The sequence below is a fragment of the Colias croceus genome, chromosome 11 (genome assembly GCF_905220415.1).
Source record: "Colias croceus chromosome 11, ilColCroc2.1".
In the NCBI taxonomy this organism is placed as follows: domain Eukaryota; kingdom Metazoa; phylum Arthropoda; class Insecta; order Lepidoptera; family Pieridae; genus Colias; species Colias croceus.
Window position 1 is genome coordinate 2229526 of NC_059547.1, and position 21008 is coordinate 2250533.

At 31.8% G+C, this 21008-nt stretch overlaps 2 protein-coding genes across 2 annotated transcripts in view; one reads left to right on the plus strand and one right to left on the minus strand.

Annotated features, from left to right (window-relative positions):
- Window positions 1-1386: 1386 nt before the first annotated feature.
- Window positions 1387-20183, minus strand: LOC123695649 (baculoviral IAP repeat-containing protein bir-2). Its single transcript, XM_045641555.1, has 4 exons — window positions 19734-20183; window positions 3274-3711; window positions 2865-3070; window positions 1387-1777 (listed from the first exon to the last, which is right to left on the minus strand). The coding sequence occupies exons 1-3, from the start codon at window positions 20181-20183 to the stop codon at window positions 2942-2944; spliced, it is 1017 nt and encodes a 338-aa protein (XP_045497511.1). The 3' UTR covers window positions 1387-1777; window positions 2865-2941.
- LOC123695856 (monocarboxylate transporter 1-like) overlaps window positions 5805-21008 on the plus strand; it is a 43403-nt gene continuing 28199 nt past the window's right edge. The window contains exon 1 of the mRNA XM_045641799.1: window positions 5805-6131. The gene's annotated coding sequence lies outside the window, so the exon portion shown is untranslated. The remainder of the gene's footprint in view (window positions 6132-21008) is intronic.

The window sequence follows — 21008 nt, forward strand, 5'->3', positions numbered from 1 at the left end:
ACTTACACAACATACACGCACACTCACACACACCCACACTTACACACACACACACACACACACACACCCACACAAACTGCATGCCCGAAATGTTATTATTAACCTTATTTAAAAATAATTAATTTGTTACTTATTATTCTGTACTTTAGAAAATATGTAAAGTCTACTAGTATGTAAGTTAACTAAACAATACTGGCTAAGTCTGGAGAGGAAGGCGTCTATCGCCTCTAGCACAGGAATGTTCCTAGTTGAGGCGATCGTCGTGTCTAATTTGTTTTGTATTTATGTATTGTTTCCAAATAAATGATTTTTATTATTTATTTATTCATACCGTATATGTTGATAGTTTACACTACACATACCAAATTGTAAGGGCCTAGGTCCTAAATAATAAAAAGTTAAAAGTTCATAATTTGTGGTTATTTTTTTTATTTACCTGCAAGTACCTAAATATTATGTTACGTAGCTAGTAGTATTTAGTAAATTTTGCCAACCCTAGCATTTTTTGCTATTCACCCCTTTTTCAATTCCATTCACCCATATCAAGGGTGAAAAGGAGTACATCACAGAGTACATAATATTTTCTCTATTAATTCGTAAATCACAAAGAATTTAAGTTTACCTTTGAATACTGTCAATTACTCTTTAACTCAAAATGTTAAACAATTTTTATCTTCTTAACATGTTAAAACGTTTTTGGATTCAAAAGTTGAAAACGTTTCTATTCAGCCCATTTTACGGTACGCAAAAAAATAATCAGGCGGGATTCGCTTTCTAAGCTAGGTACTTGACGCACTCCGAGTTATAGTTGCTTCTATTGATATTGTTGTTTTTGTTGAGTAATGAGTTTGATTGTTTTTGTTACAAACTTAAAGAAATAGATGAACCAAAAAAACGATGTCAGAGAACTTAATTTGCCAACCCTACCATAAGTACCCGTCGCCATCTTCAGATCTATTCTTTATCTGATCAGGTTATACATACCTAATAAATATTATCTTATATATTTCATAATATTATAAAGCTGAAGAGTTTGTTTGTTTGTTTGAACGCGCTTATCTCGTGAACGACTGGTCCGATTTGAAAAATTCTTTCGGTGTTAGATAGCCCATTTATCGAGGAAGGCTATAGGCTATATAATATCATTACGCAAAGACCAACAGGAGCGGAGCCACGCGGGTGAAACCGCGCGGCACAGCTAGTCTAATATATTTCATGAACACATGCTAGGGTATTTAGAAAATAAAGTTTTTACTTAATATCACTATCTAATAATATAAAACATGAAACAAAGTCATCTTCTGCATTTATGTCTGCTCATTTCTGCACATATTTATTTGGTTAAGTTTGAGACAACTTGGACGAAGCCACAGGTAAAAAGGTTCATTTCATAAACTCATTTATTCTTATTCCATTGTAAAAGTTACACATACATAAATCATTACAGAGAAAAGATTTGTTTACTTATTCAGAAAATTCTTTAACTAATACCAAGCTAGCAAGCAAGTATTTGGAATAATATAATATTATGATCAAAACTGTGAACACAATTTTTGGTACAAAAAGATCCTAATGATTTTTTTTAGTGCAATTCATCCCTCAAAACCTTGAAATTAAGTTTCTATAAATATAATTTTAAAATTAGGTATTGATTGTATTTTTTAAGACCCAGAGCAAATTTCAAACAGCTTGCTCGTAGAATGTGAATCTGGAATGCAGAACAGCTTTTTTTTTTATTACAATTACATTTAATTTAATTTTGCATCCATATAATACTGTTAGACGTAACTTTTGATTTAATATCTTTGTGGATGAATAGTTGTCAACATAGTTGTCATTATTTCAAGTCTGAACATGCTTAGCTGTCGAATACTATAAAAAGCCGCTTTCCTTTGTCTCGTGGCGCATTTGTACGAATCGTGCCTAGGGGCTCGGACGTTGTTTATACGACGTTCGACCCAACTACCTTCACTTTGCTAATAGTCGTTGACTTGCTGCGTTTTGTTATCAACTACCTACATCAATTAGGTAGCTGTGTAGAATCGCAGTACATTCTTATTACATTCAAACCAATATTTAACCCGGCCTCGCGTGTTATTTCTTACATCAGAAGCGGGATAGAATTCAAGCCCATACTTTTTAAATGTGTTTTGAGTTTACGTAGTTTTGTAACGGCATACTGGCGTTTGTGTTTTTTCGTGCGTTGTGTGAAGTAAAAGTTTGTTGCGTGGATTATTGTAACGGGAATGTAGTTCATCGAAGGAATTGTGTGTGCTATCCGGACTGCGCCCTGCGGTTCGGGGTAGTTGAGCCTTCATTTGTGTTAAGCGAACGTCGTGCCTATGTCACAAATGAGTAGGCGTTGTTCCCATGATACGCGAACGTAGTGCCTATGTCATGTGGATGTGATTGTTGTTCTGTAAGGTCAGTGTGGCCGAGGCAGGATGGTTGTGTAATCCAGAGATGAACTACCGTTGTACTGTAATACGAGAAAAGGCGTACGAGGACGTACAATTGTCAGTATGGCCGTGTTAGACATAACTTTTGATTTAATATCTTTGTGGATGAATAGTTGTCAACATAGTTGTCATTATTTCAAGTCTGAACATGCTTAGCTGTCGAATACTATAAAAAGCCGCTTTCCTTTGTCTCGTGGCGCATTCGTACGAATCGTGCCTAGGGGCTCGGACGTTGTTTATACGACGTTCGACCCAACTACCTTCACTTTGCTAATAGTCGTTGACTTGCTGCGTTTTGTTATCAACTACCTACATCAATTAGGTAGCTGTGTAGAATCGCAGTACATTCTTATTACATTCAAACCAATATTTAACCCGGCCTCGCGTGTTATTTCTTACAATACAATATTTTTCCCAGACACAATTTTATATAATGTTCACATATGTTCTGCATGTTTATAATTACTAATTTCTTGTATATTTCATCTTCTTCCCAAGCACCTGCGTCTTACATCCTTAGCTTTATCATCTATTTGTTCTTTTGCTACTTCCGCCAGTCTTTTAATTTCGTTAATCATGTATTGCTTAATTATTGACAAGTACTCTGCTAGCTGAAATAGAGAAGTTTTCTCATTTTAATCAATGATGATAATAAATAACATTCTGGTTTTAAAGTGTATACTGTATAGCCCTTGAAAATTATAAATCATCTACTTAATACATTATATATTAACTATGTAGCCAATTGCTACAGTAATTCTTAATATTTATGTTTTAAATATTGATCTAAATAATGTTATAAACAATAACTTACCAGTAAATCATCTTCTTTCTTGCCAAGTTGTACAAAAGCACATTTAGCTGCATGACTCTTATGTTCCGCCCAAGGGTCGTCATTTGGCTCCCAACCATCAAGTTCTTTACCACACAGAAAGCACTTGGCAGCGTCTGCATCATCATCTCCCGTTGCTACTGAATAAAAGCCCGCTTCAGCCATATTACGAACATTACATTTGAAATCATCACTGAATGGCCATGCTTTAAATGTCTTTACACGCTCCTCGACTAAAAATAAAGACGGGCTCTCCAGCTCTTGCATTATATCGTTATAGTAATACTTATTTTGGCAAACAAAAACAAAGTTTTTGTGCAACACAATCGCGTACCTAGATAAAATTTTCACCGTTATGTCAAATGACAACTTTGAAATTTGAAATTTGAAAATACAGATAGTAATAAAACTGAATAAAACCTATGACAACAACACAGAGCACAGAAAAGTCAGTTGTCAATGTCAATTTTCATTCGGTCCACAGATACGGTCAGTTCAATAAAGATTTTGGAATGTTATTTTTTAATGAAAAGATTTTATTGATTTTTTAATAAAATCCATTCATTACATTTTCTGTAGGTATATTTGTGTGTTATTTTTTCGTAGTTCAGTTCACTCATTGTTTAGTTCATACTTCTAAAGTCATCTGTCATTGCCTGTGGTCATTCCATTCACTCGTCGTATTTCCAGCAAACTTTGATCGTCTGCTATTGGTGTACTTTGTGATTGCATCAAAGAGTATAATGTATATATAGGGCATAGAGAGCCCTCTTGAAGCATATGAAGGCGAACCTATTTGACTTTGACATGCGACAATGCGCCCTCTGGATTTTGGGGTTAAAACTAATTCTATATACCTACGTATACATATACGTAATACTAATAACTAACTATACCTATCTATTTTTTTACTACCTACTTGATAATATTATGATATGTTGATACTTGATAGTTGAAAATTGAAATCAAACTACAAAATATGTGCCTGCTCACATAATATATTTGCGTCGTTATTGAAATAGGAGAGCTAACTGAAATATCATTTATTTTCAACATTTAAGAAATAAGACTAAAGATCTAAATGATTACGAAATGGATGGTGTTTTAAAGATTTAGGTGATTTAAAAAAAACTTTTCACTTATAATAATAATTACAAGATTATTAGTTTAATTAAATTAGTTTCACTAAATGAATATTACCTACGGAATCTATAAAAATAAGATATTTGGAAGTGCTAAATATTATTCAGTCAAATTTCTTAAAACATATTGAAGTAGGTATGTACTTACTAAGAATAATGAAGAAAACGACATTAAAATAAATTAATACTTTATTTTTTAAATGCTTTCACTGTAATATTACATTTTATATAGGTACCTAAAACAAAACTGTCCGTGCACATAATTTTCAGTAGAAACTTTTGAAAGCCTGAACGTAGGGCTCGATTCAACGCACTTTCACCACACTCACGAGAACTAGAAACTTCACACGATTATCAACAAAATGAACTAAATAATAAGTTAATAAACTTCACGTATAGTAGCCGCCAGTAGCCGCCATTTTATGACAATTGACAGCAATGTAAACAAAATATTTTCTTTTTTTTTTAATAATTTATTCATAACCATGGATACAAGTCCTTCAGTCGCAATCTTAAAGTATACAATATATTAACTTTCAATTATTATTCTAATATAAAACATACATTATACAAATATAAAATAATTATAATAAGATACAGAACTAACATTAATATTTTAACTTATTTACTGAGTTTACAATACAATTATACATATTATATATTCGATCGTTTTTCAAAACAATAATAGAAATTAAATTTTTTCTACAGTATTAACAATGTAATTATATAACGGAATGAAATAATTTTTGTTAGATAATAAATCTTCGACCCGGCGGGGAACCAAAATATTTTCAGTTAGTCAATGTTACCAATGAATAAATCATATTTTACACTTTTCATGTCAATTAATAAAATGTTTTCAATAAAATTATTAAATCAGACGCAGTATTTTTTATGTAAAATATTTTCCTGAATTATAGTTCTATAGGATAGTGAATTAAAAATCTGAGATAATTGTTCTAATTCATTTAAACTTTGAAAATAGGGAAAATAGAAAGGTTTTCATTTGTCTTATTTTACTACATTGATTTCTTATAGACAACACTGAGAAGCTTTCAGAAAATGTTGCAAGTTTATTAATTTGTTACCATATGAAAATATGAAACGATTAAAATCACAAAATTATTTAATGGAATTTAAAAAAAAAGGTAAGCTTCGCATTCGATCTATTAAAATAAAATAATGTTTCAAGAATAACTGCCATTTATTTAATTGTCTTTAAACAATTTCCGATAACTTTAGAAAGTGCGATGCCATCTTTTGGGGATTTAATATAAACTGATTTAATACGTTTTTACACGCCAAAGTATAGATGGCGTCGCTTTCTTTAATAAATGTCAGTTTGTTCTAGGTGTCCCCCCCCTGGATTGCATAGTATTGCGGTCTGCGATTTGGGTGTTCGATTTAGAAAGTAAATTCGTGTTTTTATGACAAAAACTATATTTTAAAACTAATATTTACACGTTTTTATATTTAAAGAAATTAAATATATACCCTACGGTACAAATTAATAAGCAATAGTGAATTAAAAGTATTCACGTATAATCGAAACAAGTGCCTAAACGTTTTTACAATTCTTTTGTTATTCTTAATAATTATAGGCTTTCATTAACTTTATTGAGTGTTCACGTGTTTTGAACTGGAATTGCGATGGTCCGAGCTGTTTTCTAGCATCGTCCAGTGCTATATAACGTTTTGGTAAGTGTTATTTTCCACAATTACTCTTTTTATATAAGTGTCACCAGAATATCACCTTGCCTTGAGAATATATTGAATTAGCATGAACATTATTATCATTGGATACTACTCATGCTCGTACAACCGTACTTTTATTTTTAAATATAGTGTAATGCCACTTCAATGACGAAATGAAATCATATGTTTTTTGGTTATGAAACGCGTATGAAACAGTAATATATAATAGTATGTACTCGTAAATATGAAAGTATATTGTATCGTTTAATAAATATAAACAATATTGCAAATTAATGATAAATACATTCTATTAGTTTTAAAATTCATTTCATTGATTCATTATTTTAAAATATTGTATTGTGAATGTTTAAATTCAGAGCAGGGGAATATGTAATAAAGAAGGAAATAATAAATTAAGACCAGGTTATCATAAAACACATTGTAATTTCACATATTAGGTACTTACCAGGTACTTATAGCAGTGTACCTACTTGTCTAATAGATCAGTCAATTTCTAAAATTATTTAATAAATAAATACTGTATTTATGGAAACTGGTGTTACTGAAAGGAAAGTTCAGAAATAAATTTTAATTTATTCAGCAATGTTTAGCACCAGAAATTACTACTACTACTACTACTACTACTACTACTACTAGCACCAGAAATTAAAAAAAAAAATTTTTTTTAGTGTGATGTACTTAGGTATGTAAATAAAAGATTTTTTTAGAGTTGATATAATATGAATTTACTGTGATTGAGGTATATTATTATGGCAATCAGGTTAGGAAAGGTAACTGTTATGAATCCAATAAGAGTAGTAGTAGTCCGCTGGCGGCTTCAAAGTTCAAACAGCTGCAATTGTAATGTGTTTATGTTTATTGTTTATACTTCTTGGCTCTTTAAATACTTACATTGGCCATTTAAAAATTATGTTGTATAATTTTTACCTACTGTTAGCTGAACATACATAATTTGACCCCGACCTGTTTTTGCAATTTTTTGTCCTTAAAATTCTTTAGTTTAGTTATTGAGACAAGGTTACAAATGTGATTGGAAAATTGAAGGGACTCTTATAAAGCAATATAAGAACTACAGGGAATGCCCTTAGGAAACTGTAAATTACATCCTGGAATATCACAAAAAGACCGGTATAGACTGAACAAAACCACAGGAGCAATGCAGGGTAGCTAGATTTAGAATAGATAAATGCTATCTTATTCTTATTTACCATCACGAGAAATCTGAAATTATGATCTAAGTACATAAATATTTATTTTACACTAATAATGTTTGTTAATCCTCCTCTCTTCTATGCGAAAATTTAAAAAAAATTACATGAAAAGATGTGAATTTTTTTACACAAAATGGTATTTGCACATTGCAATCTTTTCACCTACTTTTCACCTGAATCTTTCATGTGGCTAGCGAGCATGCTAAAGATTATTATTTATTACGTCAAAATAAATATTAACGTAATATTAAACCACATTCCGTTGCCAAGTTTAGTTATTAAAAGTTTCTAGGTCATGAAAAATAACAACTGCAGTGTTGGATGCGTAAAGTTGCTCAAAGCTCAAAGTTCCGCGTAGCGTAGGGAAAGTTTAAACCGTGGCTGAACTAAATTCAATATTAATCCACGGCATTGAAGCAAGGATATCCGGGATAGGCCGGGATCGATGCGGTGCCCGCACTGCGGCGCTTTTTATCCCTATTTTACTGCTTTAGCACTATTTCTAAGAAAAAAGTTGAGCTGAAAATAAAATGCCGAAAACGTGAAAATATTCGCTGTTTTTTATGGGTTTTACACAATGCAAGAGTCGATCGGACTGGCAATAAAAAAATAATCTAAGTAATCGAATTCAGTAGAGGTACATAATTAAAAATTTTGTAAGTATTCAAATTTGAAATAGAAAACATGAAAACAACGATGTTAAGTAGGTACCTATTTTCTACTGCATTATATCAAATGTTATGACGGGCTGCGGTTCACAGATATGGTTTCCTACCTGATATAAAATAGATTTCTATTAATAAATGCGTAGAGAACTAAAACATGTGTTTCTTCTATTTTCTATTTAAATTATAAAATTCTGTTCATCATGTAGGTATGTAATTGTATGACATTAAACATGCGCTCAATTTGGGTCAATTACTTTTTGTAATTTCGGATAGTAGGTAGGCATTGAGTTAATATGTAAGTACGTATATTAACTCAATGTACCTTTTAAACCTAAAACAGGTTGTCACATTCCGTGAGCATAAAATAACCTACTAGAAGATTACAAAGTTAAATAAAATGAACTATTCGCGCTATAAGTTCTTTGTAAACACATTAATATTTCTAAACGTATAAAAATCGCATAGGATTAACACGAAAATGAAATTGAAAATTTAATAATGAAATCGGCATACAAATATCTAATGTTACCTGAAATGAAAGTCTCGTCTTTCAAAGCCCTTTTTTAATATCCGAATCCTTGATAAGGGTTTCCTGTCGGCTAAGCATTTTATTTTTTATATGTACAATGTACATAATACTTTAATAAGTAGGTAGGTTATAAACCTACTGCCTATATTATATTATGTTTTATATTTTTCTCTTTGCGTTTAAATTTGACTTTTTAAATTCGATTACCTATTAAAAATAACCTATATATAAAAGCTTTTAATTACAAATCCTTATTGCTTACTCCACTACACAATCAAGTCAAAAACATTCTGTCTGCATTTCACAAGCTTAAACGTGGAGTTGTCCATTAAAACCATCATACATCATGCAACCGATAAAATATATCGAATTGGCTCTCCACAACGAATACAAATAGTTTCAATAAAGAACAGCATCATTATCAAGCACAAATTATCTTCCCTTCAACAAACATTCCATCATTAGTGACCAGGTTAAACATCGACTAGAGCTAATTAGGGCCAATTGCGAAGAGGTCGTTTTATTTTAAGAGCCGTTCGAGAGCTATTTGAAGATAAACACGTGACGTTTGTTTACAATGAGGATGCTGGTGATTGAGTTCAATAGAATGTTAAGGAAAGGATTTTGATTTGGTAACAATACGTCTATTTGTGAACATAAATCTGTTTGTTAAGTGAAGGTATGCAATATTACACCACTCCAGCCTGTACTCTTTACTAGAATAAAGGTACTGCTGTTGCATAAAGTGGTTATTTTAAACGTCTAAAGAGATAAGAATTTACATAATGATATTTTGCTAATATATGGAGCAATTAAATGCACGACTAAACCAGGGGAGTTTCATTTATACGTTGAAATTAAACAATTATAAAATACTTAAATCTATTCATTTGTGATTACAAATACTAATGGGTTATCGATACAAAAGATTAAGTAAGATCTCAAATAATAATCTCAACTAGATTTCCGCCCGCGGCTTCGCCCGCGTTTGCAAAGGAAAACCCGCATAGTTCCCGTTCCCGTGGGATTTCCGGGATAAAAACTATCCTATGTGTTAATCCAAGTTACTCTCTATATGTGTGCTAAATTTCATTGTAATCGGTTCAGTAGTTTTTACGTGAAAGAGTAACAAACATCCATACATCCATACAAACTTTCGCATTTATAATATTAGTAGGATATTAGGATATATTATTCTGGAATGTAGGATACATACCAACAGACTGGATCTGTCAGTGGAAAACATTATTATATTGCGATAAAAGTTCACGCATCAGAAAGCATGTTAATGCACGAATGGGATTTTCCACGCCATGGCTTCGATGAATAAAATAAATGGAGCAAACCTGTGGCAACTGAACATACTTTTTTATCTGTGAACGAGAAATTGTTGTGCTGGTAACCAATGGGTTATAAGCTAGTGCCTAGACCAACAAACTTATATTACTAATATGTGTGTGAGGGAAGATAAACTAACTTTGGCATTTGAATATTAGTTAAAGGATTATACCAGGTATGATAACAAACAATAATACTATCTGAGGTATCTTGCTATGTTCAAACACAGGCGATAAAACAAACAAAATCTTCCAATGAAGACCAAATTTCGTGCGAACTCGCTGACCAATCAAGGATTTAGGTCCAATATCAATAGAGAACAGTTGCAATAAATTTTCCATCACAGCTCTACCAAGCAGAAACGCACTGCAGTACCATACGTTATGCCGATTAGATCTTGCAGCATCCTAACAGCTATAAAACAATATTTACTAAATGGATACAGAGAAAAACTGTCGGTTGGAAAACGTGGCTAACAATAGGGGCAGATTAAAATATAAAAGCTTTGATATTCCTCCAGGTATCTAGGTCAGCTATTTGTGACGAGCTTAGAGTGACGAGCCTGTCAGGCTCTGTTTGTTTAGCTCGATATAATTGATTGCGATTTTAGTAGGAAAAGTGCTTTTAACAGTGTTTCAGGGTAATCTCTTTTAACACTATCTGAGCTTTATTGAAGAGATGAATTTTGAACTGCTTAAAGCCTGGATGAATTTATTAAAGGCCTTCGAACAAAACCGCTTTTGAACATTATATTTAACTGTTTTCTTTTTTAAAGAAAATACTGATCTTTTCTAGAGAATTCTATTTGATCGTTTGTGTTCTGATTAATTGAGAAAGGACTCTCGACTTCTAATAAACTTTAAACTAATAGATGAATGTAAAACTAGAGCAACATTTATTTTTAAAACTTGTTATTTTCTGCTCGTGTAAGTTTTTTCAATAAATATAAATTAAACTAGATAGCTTGTAGCTATCTAAATATGTACCTACTATGTTATACTACCGCAGTACGTCATAATATCATATGATATTCATGCACTTTAAACGAAGCAATTATTGTACACGTGGTTTTACTCATCTCACTGAAGACGATATTATAAACATCTTTGCTCGGGAATTTTTATTACATTCTAGGAAAAGATTTTAGTTATACACGTTTAACTGGTGTTCACCAGGAAGGGTTGTTGAAGTAATCGACTCTACCACTAGTTTTTCGCCTACGGCTTCGTCCGCATTGTCTAAAATTTTTATCTAATTATATATCTTTGTTTTATACTATGCAGTGATAACTAAACCAGGAAAACGAATTAAACGTAGTAGGTAAGCTAAGCTTTCTCCACGGCTTCCCTCGCTTGCATTTTATCTTGTGTTGTCTTATTATCAGTAGTAGTTTTATTTAATTACTGTCGTGTTTCCATTTTCAATGAAGTTGAAAAGAAAACGAACTAAACTAATGTATTGTCAGATTATAAACCAAGTCTTGAAGAGGGCTCAATTTTATTTTTCAGTTATAGGTATACTTTTAACTAATTATGAGAATGCAAAGAAGCCATTGCGGTTGTGGTAAAGCTAAAAGCATGTCGGTATAAATATACGTGAGTTTACATACCGCAATGTTTTTAATTACATTAACTATTTAGCTTGAAAGTTTGTTAGCATGGCGGTATTTTGCACTTTACACGAAATTTAAAGTTTTTTGTAATAAAACTTCGTGTTTAATTACCTTTAAATGGTTTTTTAATTAAAAGAAAAAACATATTTGGCCGCCCTGATAAAATGTTAAGTGATTATAGAAATTACCTACCTTTTTTGCAATTTATTCTCGAACCAAGCTTCTCGATTATTCGTAAATTTTAGGAATAATGAAAATTTTATAATTTGCTTTTTCAGTTTAAATGTTAGACAACAGTACATGATACATTTGAAGTTATTCTATTAACAAAATAACCGCAATGAAAATATTCATTTATTATGACCGTTTAAAACGTGGCAACAACAAAAATTTATCCATCTACCCTCACCAGCTTTTGCGTAGTAAGATATTTTGTTGTTTCGTTTTGCAGCTTCATAACTTTATTGTGCCACTCTATAACAAACACAAACTCGAAAAGTTCACAAACATTTCTCGAATGCTTTAAAAGTCCAAGAAACTTTCAGCAGAAATATTTTAACTAACTATTAACTTAAGCTGTCTTTTATCTTTTAAATCTTTTATGCCACTTAAAGATAGCTTATGTAACGTCTAGCACGTTCCACGGCCCACGATGACAATGCAAGTCTATGAGGGTACTTTTTCTAAAGGTTAAGTGCCATCCTACACGGTTTGTTTCGAGAGCCCCTAACGATTATATTTACAGTCGATGCACGATTAGAAGTTCTTTACATAATATCTTCTGGGTATTTCCTTTTATTATTTTTCCGTTGGGAGTTTGCTTGGGAGAGAAATTTCCATAACTTTTGGGTATAACTATTTAACTACCTTTTTCGCCTACGTCCTCACTTGCCCAGAGTTCGTGTTGTCTCGCGAAATTTGCTTATAAATTATAGTTATACAGATATCTCCATTCCCTTTAAAGTAGCCATTTATTGTAGAAGTAGCACTTGAATCTAAAACTATGTTTATAGCAGAAGCTGAAATGAACTAATTAATTCAGTTAGCTTTTCAATAATTTATCTGCATCAGAGATACAGCCTTGGATTTAGAAGTAGCTATCGTATAATTACAATAAAATTATTAACTGTTTCGATTCATTAAAATAAATGTCAGCTCAAGAAATTTGTATGGGCCGACTTAAGAAGGATTAGGTAAATTAGAAGGTTACGATAGTAAATCTTAAGGTCATGCGATCGTAAGTGTTTTGTTGTTTATTAAGTGAAGCCAAATTTATTGGTAGGGTCATTAATTGGTTTCATATTTACTACTTTACTGTTGTCTAACAACGCAAGAAGTTTTGTTTTTCGGTTGTTGGCGAAGTTATATGTTACGTTTTAAAGACCATACAATATCACCTCTCTATTTAATATGAAAGTATGTAGTAGTTTTAAATTTTATATAGATAAAACTCGTGTTATTCAAGGTTAAGAATATGAATGTTAATTTGTACACTATTGTGTTCATTGAAAAAGACATGAATGTGATAAACACGTTTTCATATATCAATATGACTTCTTTCAATTAGGGACGTTACGTCAGTGTTTGGTAAATGATTATATTATTCTTTTTGTACATTTTATAAGATTTTTTTTGAACGACTAGCTGTGCCCCGCAGTTTTAATCGTATTGCTCCGCTTCTTTTGGTCTTAACTTGGTCTTAGTCTATCTGACCGATAATTTTATTAGGACCCGTGCAAGACCCGTGGTTCCTGAGATAAGCAAACAAACATCATTTTCAGCTTTATAATATACGAAGTATAGATACGAAACATAACGTTATGTACACCATATTACATACATACTAGTATAATGTAATATAATGATGGTACAGCAAGGTATCAAATTGTATTTCAAACCTTTTTATACCTTCTATAAGAAAGTAAGGTTTAGTGAAACGAATAACCTATAGGTAGCTTAAGATTCGGTATCGATTTTACAAGTGCCAAACTATTTGAAGGTTTTGCACGCCTCATAAGCGAAGCGTTGAGGTGGGTACTACTGTCACTTCGCGGAAAACATCTGATTTTTCAAACTTAAAATGTCTTTATGTATCATACATTGCACTTGTAAGATAATACATACACACACATATTAAGAAAAAGCACTATTTTTAACATTCATGATATTTTTGATGTCATTTTTGTTATTTAAACTAGTTAAAAAACAGTTTAAAAAAGTTCTGTCTTGGACGTCCGTGTTTCTGTATGTGCGGAGGATTTTCTTGTTAACACGATAGCGACCGAAATACTTTACTAATCGAGTCTTTTTTTTTCTCTTACGCTTGAGTATGCTCAGGAATAGAACCCTTTCATTTTTCAGGGTCTGATTCGATGTGGTTTAATTGTTATTAAATAAACAAAAATAAAATAATTAATAAATAATTATTAAAAAAAAATGGGAGCGTTTCATGTAACATTTTTGGATATTTCTCGTTTTATTTTTAAAAAATTATTATTGTCATTTTACTCATTAGGTATAGTACTTTCAATATGAGTTTAAGGTTTTTTGATATCTGTTATAGTTACGGAATAATCGCCTGTGCACACTTAACGATTACACCCTGTATACCTTATAGTCGAGCCAATTTAATAGGCAACATTTGACGTCTATCAATTTTATCTTCGAAGAGAGGTAACCTGCTTAAAAACATCGATTAAAGTGAATTAATCGATAAGGATTTGAAACATTTGTCAATCGAATTTATTAATTTATGATGATTTTTATTCACAAGTAATCAATGCATTCGATTCTAGATGTCAGATTTCGATTTTTAGAGTAACGTCTCTGGTATTTAAAAAGAAAAAAGGTTTATTGACACAAAATTGTAGCGACGTCAGTTGTTCAATTCAGAAATTGTTTATTATGTTTAGAATGATTTATCAGTAAAATGAAATCTTAAAATTACTTGTATCGGTCATTATTATTATAAATATGTAGTCGTAATTGAAAAAAGTTAAGCAAATGTGCAGTTCTAACAAAACGAAATATCATGTTATTCTATGTCGTCGTTACTAGGTTACGTTGCTGAATTTTGTTGAACTGTCAAATGTTGCCTATTAAAATGGCTCTACTATAGGTTCAAACATTCTTCATAGAATTTCTTTGACTTGTGTATAGTATGACATAAATCATTCATAATTTATTTATTTAGTCTAGAAAGTAGAAATACTCATACCGAATATATTCGGCACCTAAACCGAATAATTCGGCCGAATACGAATAGTGAAAAAGATGCCGAATATGCCGAATACCGAATATGTATTCGGTATTCGGCGCATCCCTAATATTTACTATTCAGATCCTATAGTTTATGTAAATGAAAGACACCGCACTCTCGTGTGTAAAAGCGGAAGCCGCGTCGTAAATTTTTTTAAACTGTAGTATCCTATCTAGTTACTTCTGAGATAACTATATGTGATCATATTTTTTTTTATAGTCTGTGCCCGTCCGCTTTTTCCATGAAAAAAAGCCAAGATCTAAAAATCGGGGGTACTATAGTTTGAGCTAATAAATAATATTAATTAAAAATAGAGTTTATTATAAAAATATTATAAAAATTGGTCAGTAACGATGGATATACTTTATTTAAGTGTATATTTTGACATAAATTGATATTTGAGTGAAAATTTTGGGAAAAAAATAAATTTTACAACCTCAAAATACCGTTCTGATTACGGTATAGAGACTCGAAGAGCTGGCGCACACGTGCTACGCACATGTGTTGAACGGTACTTGGCGCCAGGCTCTATCGAGCCTGTTAATTTTCAATTTAAATTACCATCTAATTTAAGAGTAGTGACACCTTGAAAGATCTTGAGACAGTACAAGAGCATTGGCACATGAGAACAAGTGTATCTACATACTTATATTATATACACCTTTATAAATAATCAATTTTATTGTAAAGGATGAGATTATGAGGCGTGCACTTTTGGATTTTCCAAACTTTTTATTTATCTACTAGCTAATGCTCTTTGTTGAATTAAATTAAATAAGAATTATTAAGTATGACAAGGATGGTAAATATTAGTACACAATTAGATATAAAGTAAAGGTTAGATCAATCGTTAGTTTTTTATATTTGTAAAGAAGATTGTTAAAGAAATTATATTGTTATAAAAAAACTTCGCAAAGATTTTAATAAAGTAGTCTCAAGCATTTTTCTAGATGCAGAACGTTAAGTCGTGTCTCTTTAAACTCTTGAGTAGTGTGTTTTAAGCAATTTAAATTTTATGAAGTTGAGTTGAAAATTTAACTATCTGTACGTGTGGTTTAGATGACAATGTTTTCACATAATATAAATCCCTACTAATATTATAAATGCGAAAGTAACTCTGTCTGTCTGTCTGTTACGCTTTCCCGCTTAAACCTCTCAACCGATTTTAATGAAATTTGGTACAGACAATCTTTAGACCCTGAGAAAGAACATAGAATACCTTTTATTGCGAAATATGTAGCACGGGCGAAGCCGGGGCGGACCGCTAGTTTATAATATGTTAACAATGGTAACAAATATTACTTTTACATAACTAGTGCAATTAGGTATTATTGCATTATTTATACATCACTATTTTTTAATTAGCCCGCCTCCTTGGTACAGTGGTTGACGCGTGAGCGTAGAACCGAGGGGTCCTGGTTTCGATTCCCGGTGGAGACGAAGAAAAATGTCTCGGTCTGGCAGGACACAGAAGGTTGATCACCTACTTGTCCCTAAAGAAAAATCGATCAGTGAAACAGATGTATGCATAATAAATCTGCCCCTTACCCCACTAGGGGACACGGGACTTCACTATTTTTTTATTAGTACAAACAAATTTACGGGGCGTTAAGTATCTTTAACCAATCATATTTGTGTAAGTAATAATTAAAAACACTAACAAACAGAAATTGCCAAAAATTGTCCACATAAATATGTAAAAATTGTTAACCATTTATCAATGACCCACACTGTACTGTGTTGTAATTTTCTAGCGTACGATTTCGAGAAGGTAGGTATCACCACATAGTATAAACTTTCCAGAGTCTGTAGGCATGCTAAGATCTTTAAAATTTCGCAATAGATTGTAATGTTTTTTTTCAAAAGGTAAATAGAGTGATTCAAGAGAAAGGTTTTAGTATATAATTTAGAAGCCGCGGGCTTAATAGGTATAAACAATTAATAAACGAGGTAAATATTAAATAATCGATATTATACGCTGTTATATCATAAAAATTAACTCCTTTAATTACGTTATTTACCACTTTTAAACATATAAAAGTATGAAAATGGCGCATTGCAGCTGCCAGTGAAATTTTAACTGAAAATCAGCAACCGTTATAATAAATACTGCGGCTTCTGTGTCTAACGGCTTCTGTGTAATGCATCCTGCATCCGAGTGGGCTAAGAGCTGACGTGATTTTCATGTAACGTAATTTATATTAATGGTTTTGGAAACAGTTGGATTAGTATACTGCACTTTAAGATTTTTGTTGTTGTTATAAAACCGCGAGAAATGGTTGGTGTAATGATTGTTTACCACAGTAAATGTAATCCTTGTTTTTCGGGTTATCTGGCAGAAACTACACTACTACTAGGGCTGAAAATAATTGATATAACATTTTATGATTTTAACATTAGATAGTGTACTATTTATTGTAATTTTCTGCTTAAAATATGAAGAAATAAATAAAAATTGTTTGAAAGCTCTTGGTCTATAGCCATTATGTAAAAAATCACAATTTATAAGCTTATGTTTTGAGAGCGATTTGTTTGCTGGATTCCGGAAAAGAGCTTAGAAAATATTTTAGTGTTCCAAATATTTTATATTCAAGTTAGAACGAACATTTATCATTTAAATAAACATTTTATATTAGTTAATAGAAGCATGTATTGCTTTGCTACATTTTGATGAGTTTTTTGATGAAATGTAGCCTTTTCAGATCTAAGGACTATGGATTCTATATATTATGTACTTAAAAATAATTTCACTCAAACACTGCTTTACTGAAATTCCTGAGATAAGATTTGTTTATGCAAATATAACAACCTAACACAAATTTGAGCTTTATAGGAGATTTTCATGTAGTTGCAAATATAGGACTTGTAAACCTCTTTGAATCCTTAGAATTTTTTCTGTATTCAGTTTGAAGCCGGAACTTATATACACATTATCATGCATCATTCTAGCATACCTGAAACAATTTTACGACTGTCAAATCTCACAGAGATAATTATTAATGCTTTCCTAGAACAATGTGTGATAATTTGCAGCATCACAGAGACAATTGATATATGATACACGTGTGATAATGAACTATTCAGGATTTCCACGTGCTCTAACTTAAGAGATAAACTGTATTTTATATTGTTTATTGTTCATTTTAATCATGCAGACAATAGACGCCATGTTTGGAGTTTGTGATCATGGTTCGTTCGATATATGAGTCGATGTTTGTATAGTAAGATGTTTTAGTACTGAATGTCATTCAGAAAGATTGCAATGGATTTAAAATGAATTCGATTTTGAACCTTAATTTGACATTCATACAATACCATCAAAATGAATTACTTAGGTATTTACCATTTTTAAGTGATGGAATGTTTAAAAAAGTTCTAAATATCCTTTTGATGGCAATAACAGTCCCTTTATTCACGTTGATCCTATTGTTATAAATGATGGGTTTTGGGCAGGAAAAAGCAAAGATTGTTAAATAAACTTGAGATTCTTTATTAGACGATGCGCGTAGTACGAAGGGTAAAGACGGAAGAGAGAAATTATAAGATGACACATAGGTATTTGACATACACATTTGTTTATACAAACTCTTTTCACCAACACTGGCCCTTAAACAAATGTGTAGGTACATAATTATTGTACAACATTAAACAAGTTTAGTTTTTACAATTTAAGAATTTAACAAAGGAGATTGCCCAAGTGACTATGGCACTTGGTATCGCAATCAAACTTATTGTGTCAAGATGAAATATAGCTCAATGTAAAGTTTGATATTAGTACTTTTAGATATGATTAAAGTTTTTATGTAAATAAGCCGCAGTTCGCGACAATAAAAATAAAACAATAGTTTTATTCAACACTTCAAAAAATACTTTATCGAGTTTAAACTAACGATGAACGTTAAGTTTTACATTTATTACATAGGTAATATTTTAATTTACAAGACAAATGTGAAAAGTAAATCGTAATAAACATTATTTCAAAATAAATAACGTCGAACAATGCGTCGAACACATTAATTTCAAATAGAAACATAACATGACGCTTGCAAGAGAGATAGATATAGGTGTCAAAACAAAAACTTTTACTTTTATTTCTATTTATTCGGTATAATTACGACTTAATATTGATAAATACGATCATTATAAATACAAATAAGAATTAACAAGATCACGAACACGTGACACAACTAGTATTTTACCGATTCCATACGTGGTCATACATGTTTCAAAACAAAAACTTTTACTATTATTTCAATTTATCCGGTATAATTAAGACTTAATAGTGATACATATGATCATTATAAATATAAATAGGAATTAACAATATCACGAATACGTGGCACAACTAAAATTTTACCGATACCACCCGTGGTCATTCTCCTTTATTGTAAACCTAAACACGTTACAAACTTATAATGCTTTTCTTTAGTAAGTGGTTTTGTTAAAATATCGGCAGTCATTTCAGAAGTACACAAATAATTCAAATTAACAATATTATCTTTTACAACTTCTCTTATAAAATGATGCCGCACATCTATATGTTTCGTACGAGCATGATACATAGGATTCTTACACAATTTTTGTGCTGATTGGTTATCATTAAAAATCGTAACAGAACAATGCCTACCTAACAATTCATACAACAGAGTTCTTATGAATAACGCTTCTTTACAAGAATCTGATAGAGCCATATATTCTGCTTCTGTACTAGAAAGAGCGACTGTTCGCTGTTTTCTACTTTCCCACGATACAGAACATTTCCCAATTTGAAACACAAACCCAGTGTACGACCTACGATCGACCTCACACGAAGCCCAGTCAGCATCAATATACCCATTGATGTCTAGACCACTTCTACTAAAAACAAGTTTGTAGTTTACAGTACCCTTTAAATACCGTAGTACGCGTTTCGCGGCCTTCCAATGACGCTGATCATAACAATCATTATACTGGCTCAGCATGCTTACCGCGTGCGCGATGTCTGGCCTGGAGCTAACTGAAATATAATTTAAACAACCAATTAAATTTCTATATTCCAAATTCTCCTCCTTTTTATCAGCCTTTACAAGTTTCAATCCCGATTCCATTGGAGTTTGAGCTGGCTTACAGTCAGTCATATGAAAACGGTCTAAAACATTCTTTATGTAACTAGACTGATCAAGATAGATATTATCTTGGTTTCTTGTGATGCGCATACCAAGTATATGGCTGGCTGGCCCTAAATCCTTCATTTCGAATTCTTGCATGAGTTTCTTCTTTATTTCAACTTTCATTTGTGAATTTCTGGTTGAAAATAATAATATATCGTCCACATACAACCCAATGATGACTAATTCTTCACCATTTGATTTAAAATACACGCAGGGCTGAGGGCTCTGAGGACAGTCTTCTGAAACAAAGTTTTGTAACCAACACATGGTTTATCTTTTCATACCAAGACTTCGAAGCTTGCTTTAGGCCATAAATTGCTTTATGCAATTTATATACTTTATGCTCACAGCCTTTTACTTTATAACCTTCCGGTTGTTCCATGAAAACTTTTTCTTGCAAAATGTCCATTTAGAAAAGCAGTTCTTACATCCAAATGATCGATATCCATCTGCTTTTCAGCTGCTAAAGCCAATAATATGCGAATAGTGGAATATCGAACCACTGGAGAAAAAGTTTCCTCGTAATCAATTCCATAGCGCTGTGTAAAACCTTTAGCTACCAATCTGGCTTTATACTGCTTTAGATTTCCATCAAGATCTTTCTTTTTCTTAAAAACCCACTTGCACTTAATCGGTTTTTGATCTTTAGGTGGATCAGTTAATGTCCAACATTTATTTTTAATAAATGATTGATACTCATCAGCCATTGCTTTCTTCCAGTGAACAGCTTCAGCCCCTCCTAGAGCTTCTTGAACTGTCTCTGGTTCATCTCCAATGCAGGTCAGCATTGCAGTACACGCACTGTCATATTCCGATGTATCCATCGCATCTTCAAGTGTCGATTCACCTGGAATGTAAGTGACATCGGAAGGATCAACAGAACTACTGCTGTCAGAGTCATCTAACTCAAAAATACACTGTCTTCTGGGATTAGTTACAATCTCATTTTCTTCCCCTTTTTCTGGTGATAGTGAATTTTCAGACTGTGCCACTTCAACATGAGAATCATTTGAGTTTAAATTCTCAGTCTGTAAATTATTTATCATCATGAAAAAATCACCATTTTCACATTTTTCAGTGTTTTTTGTATAG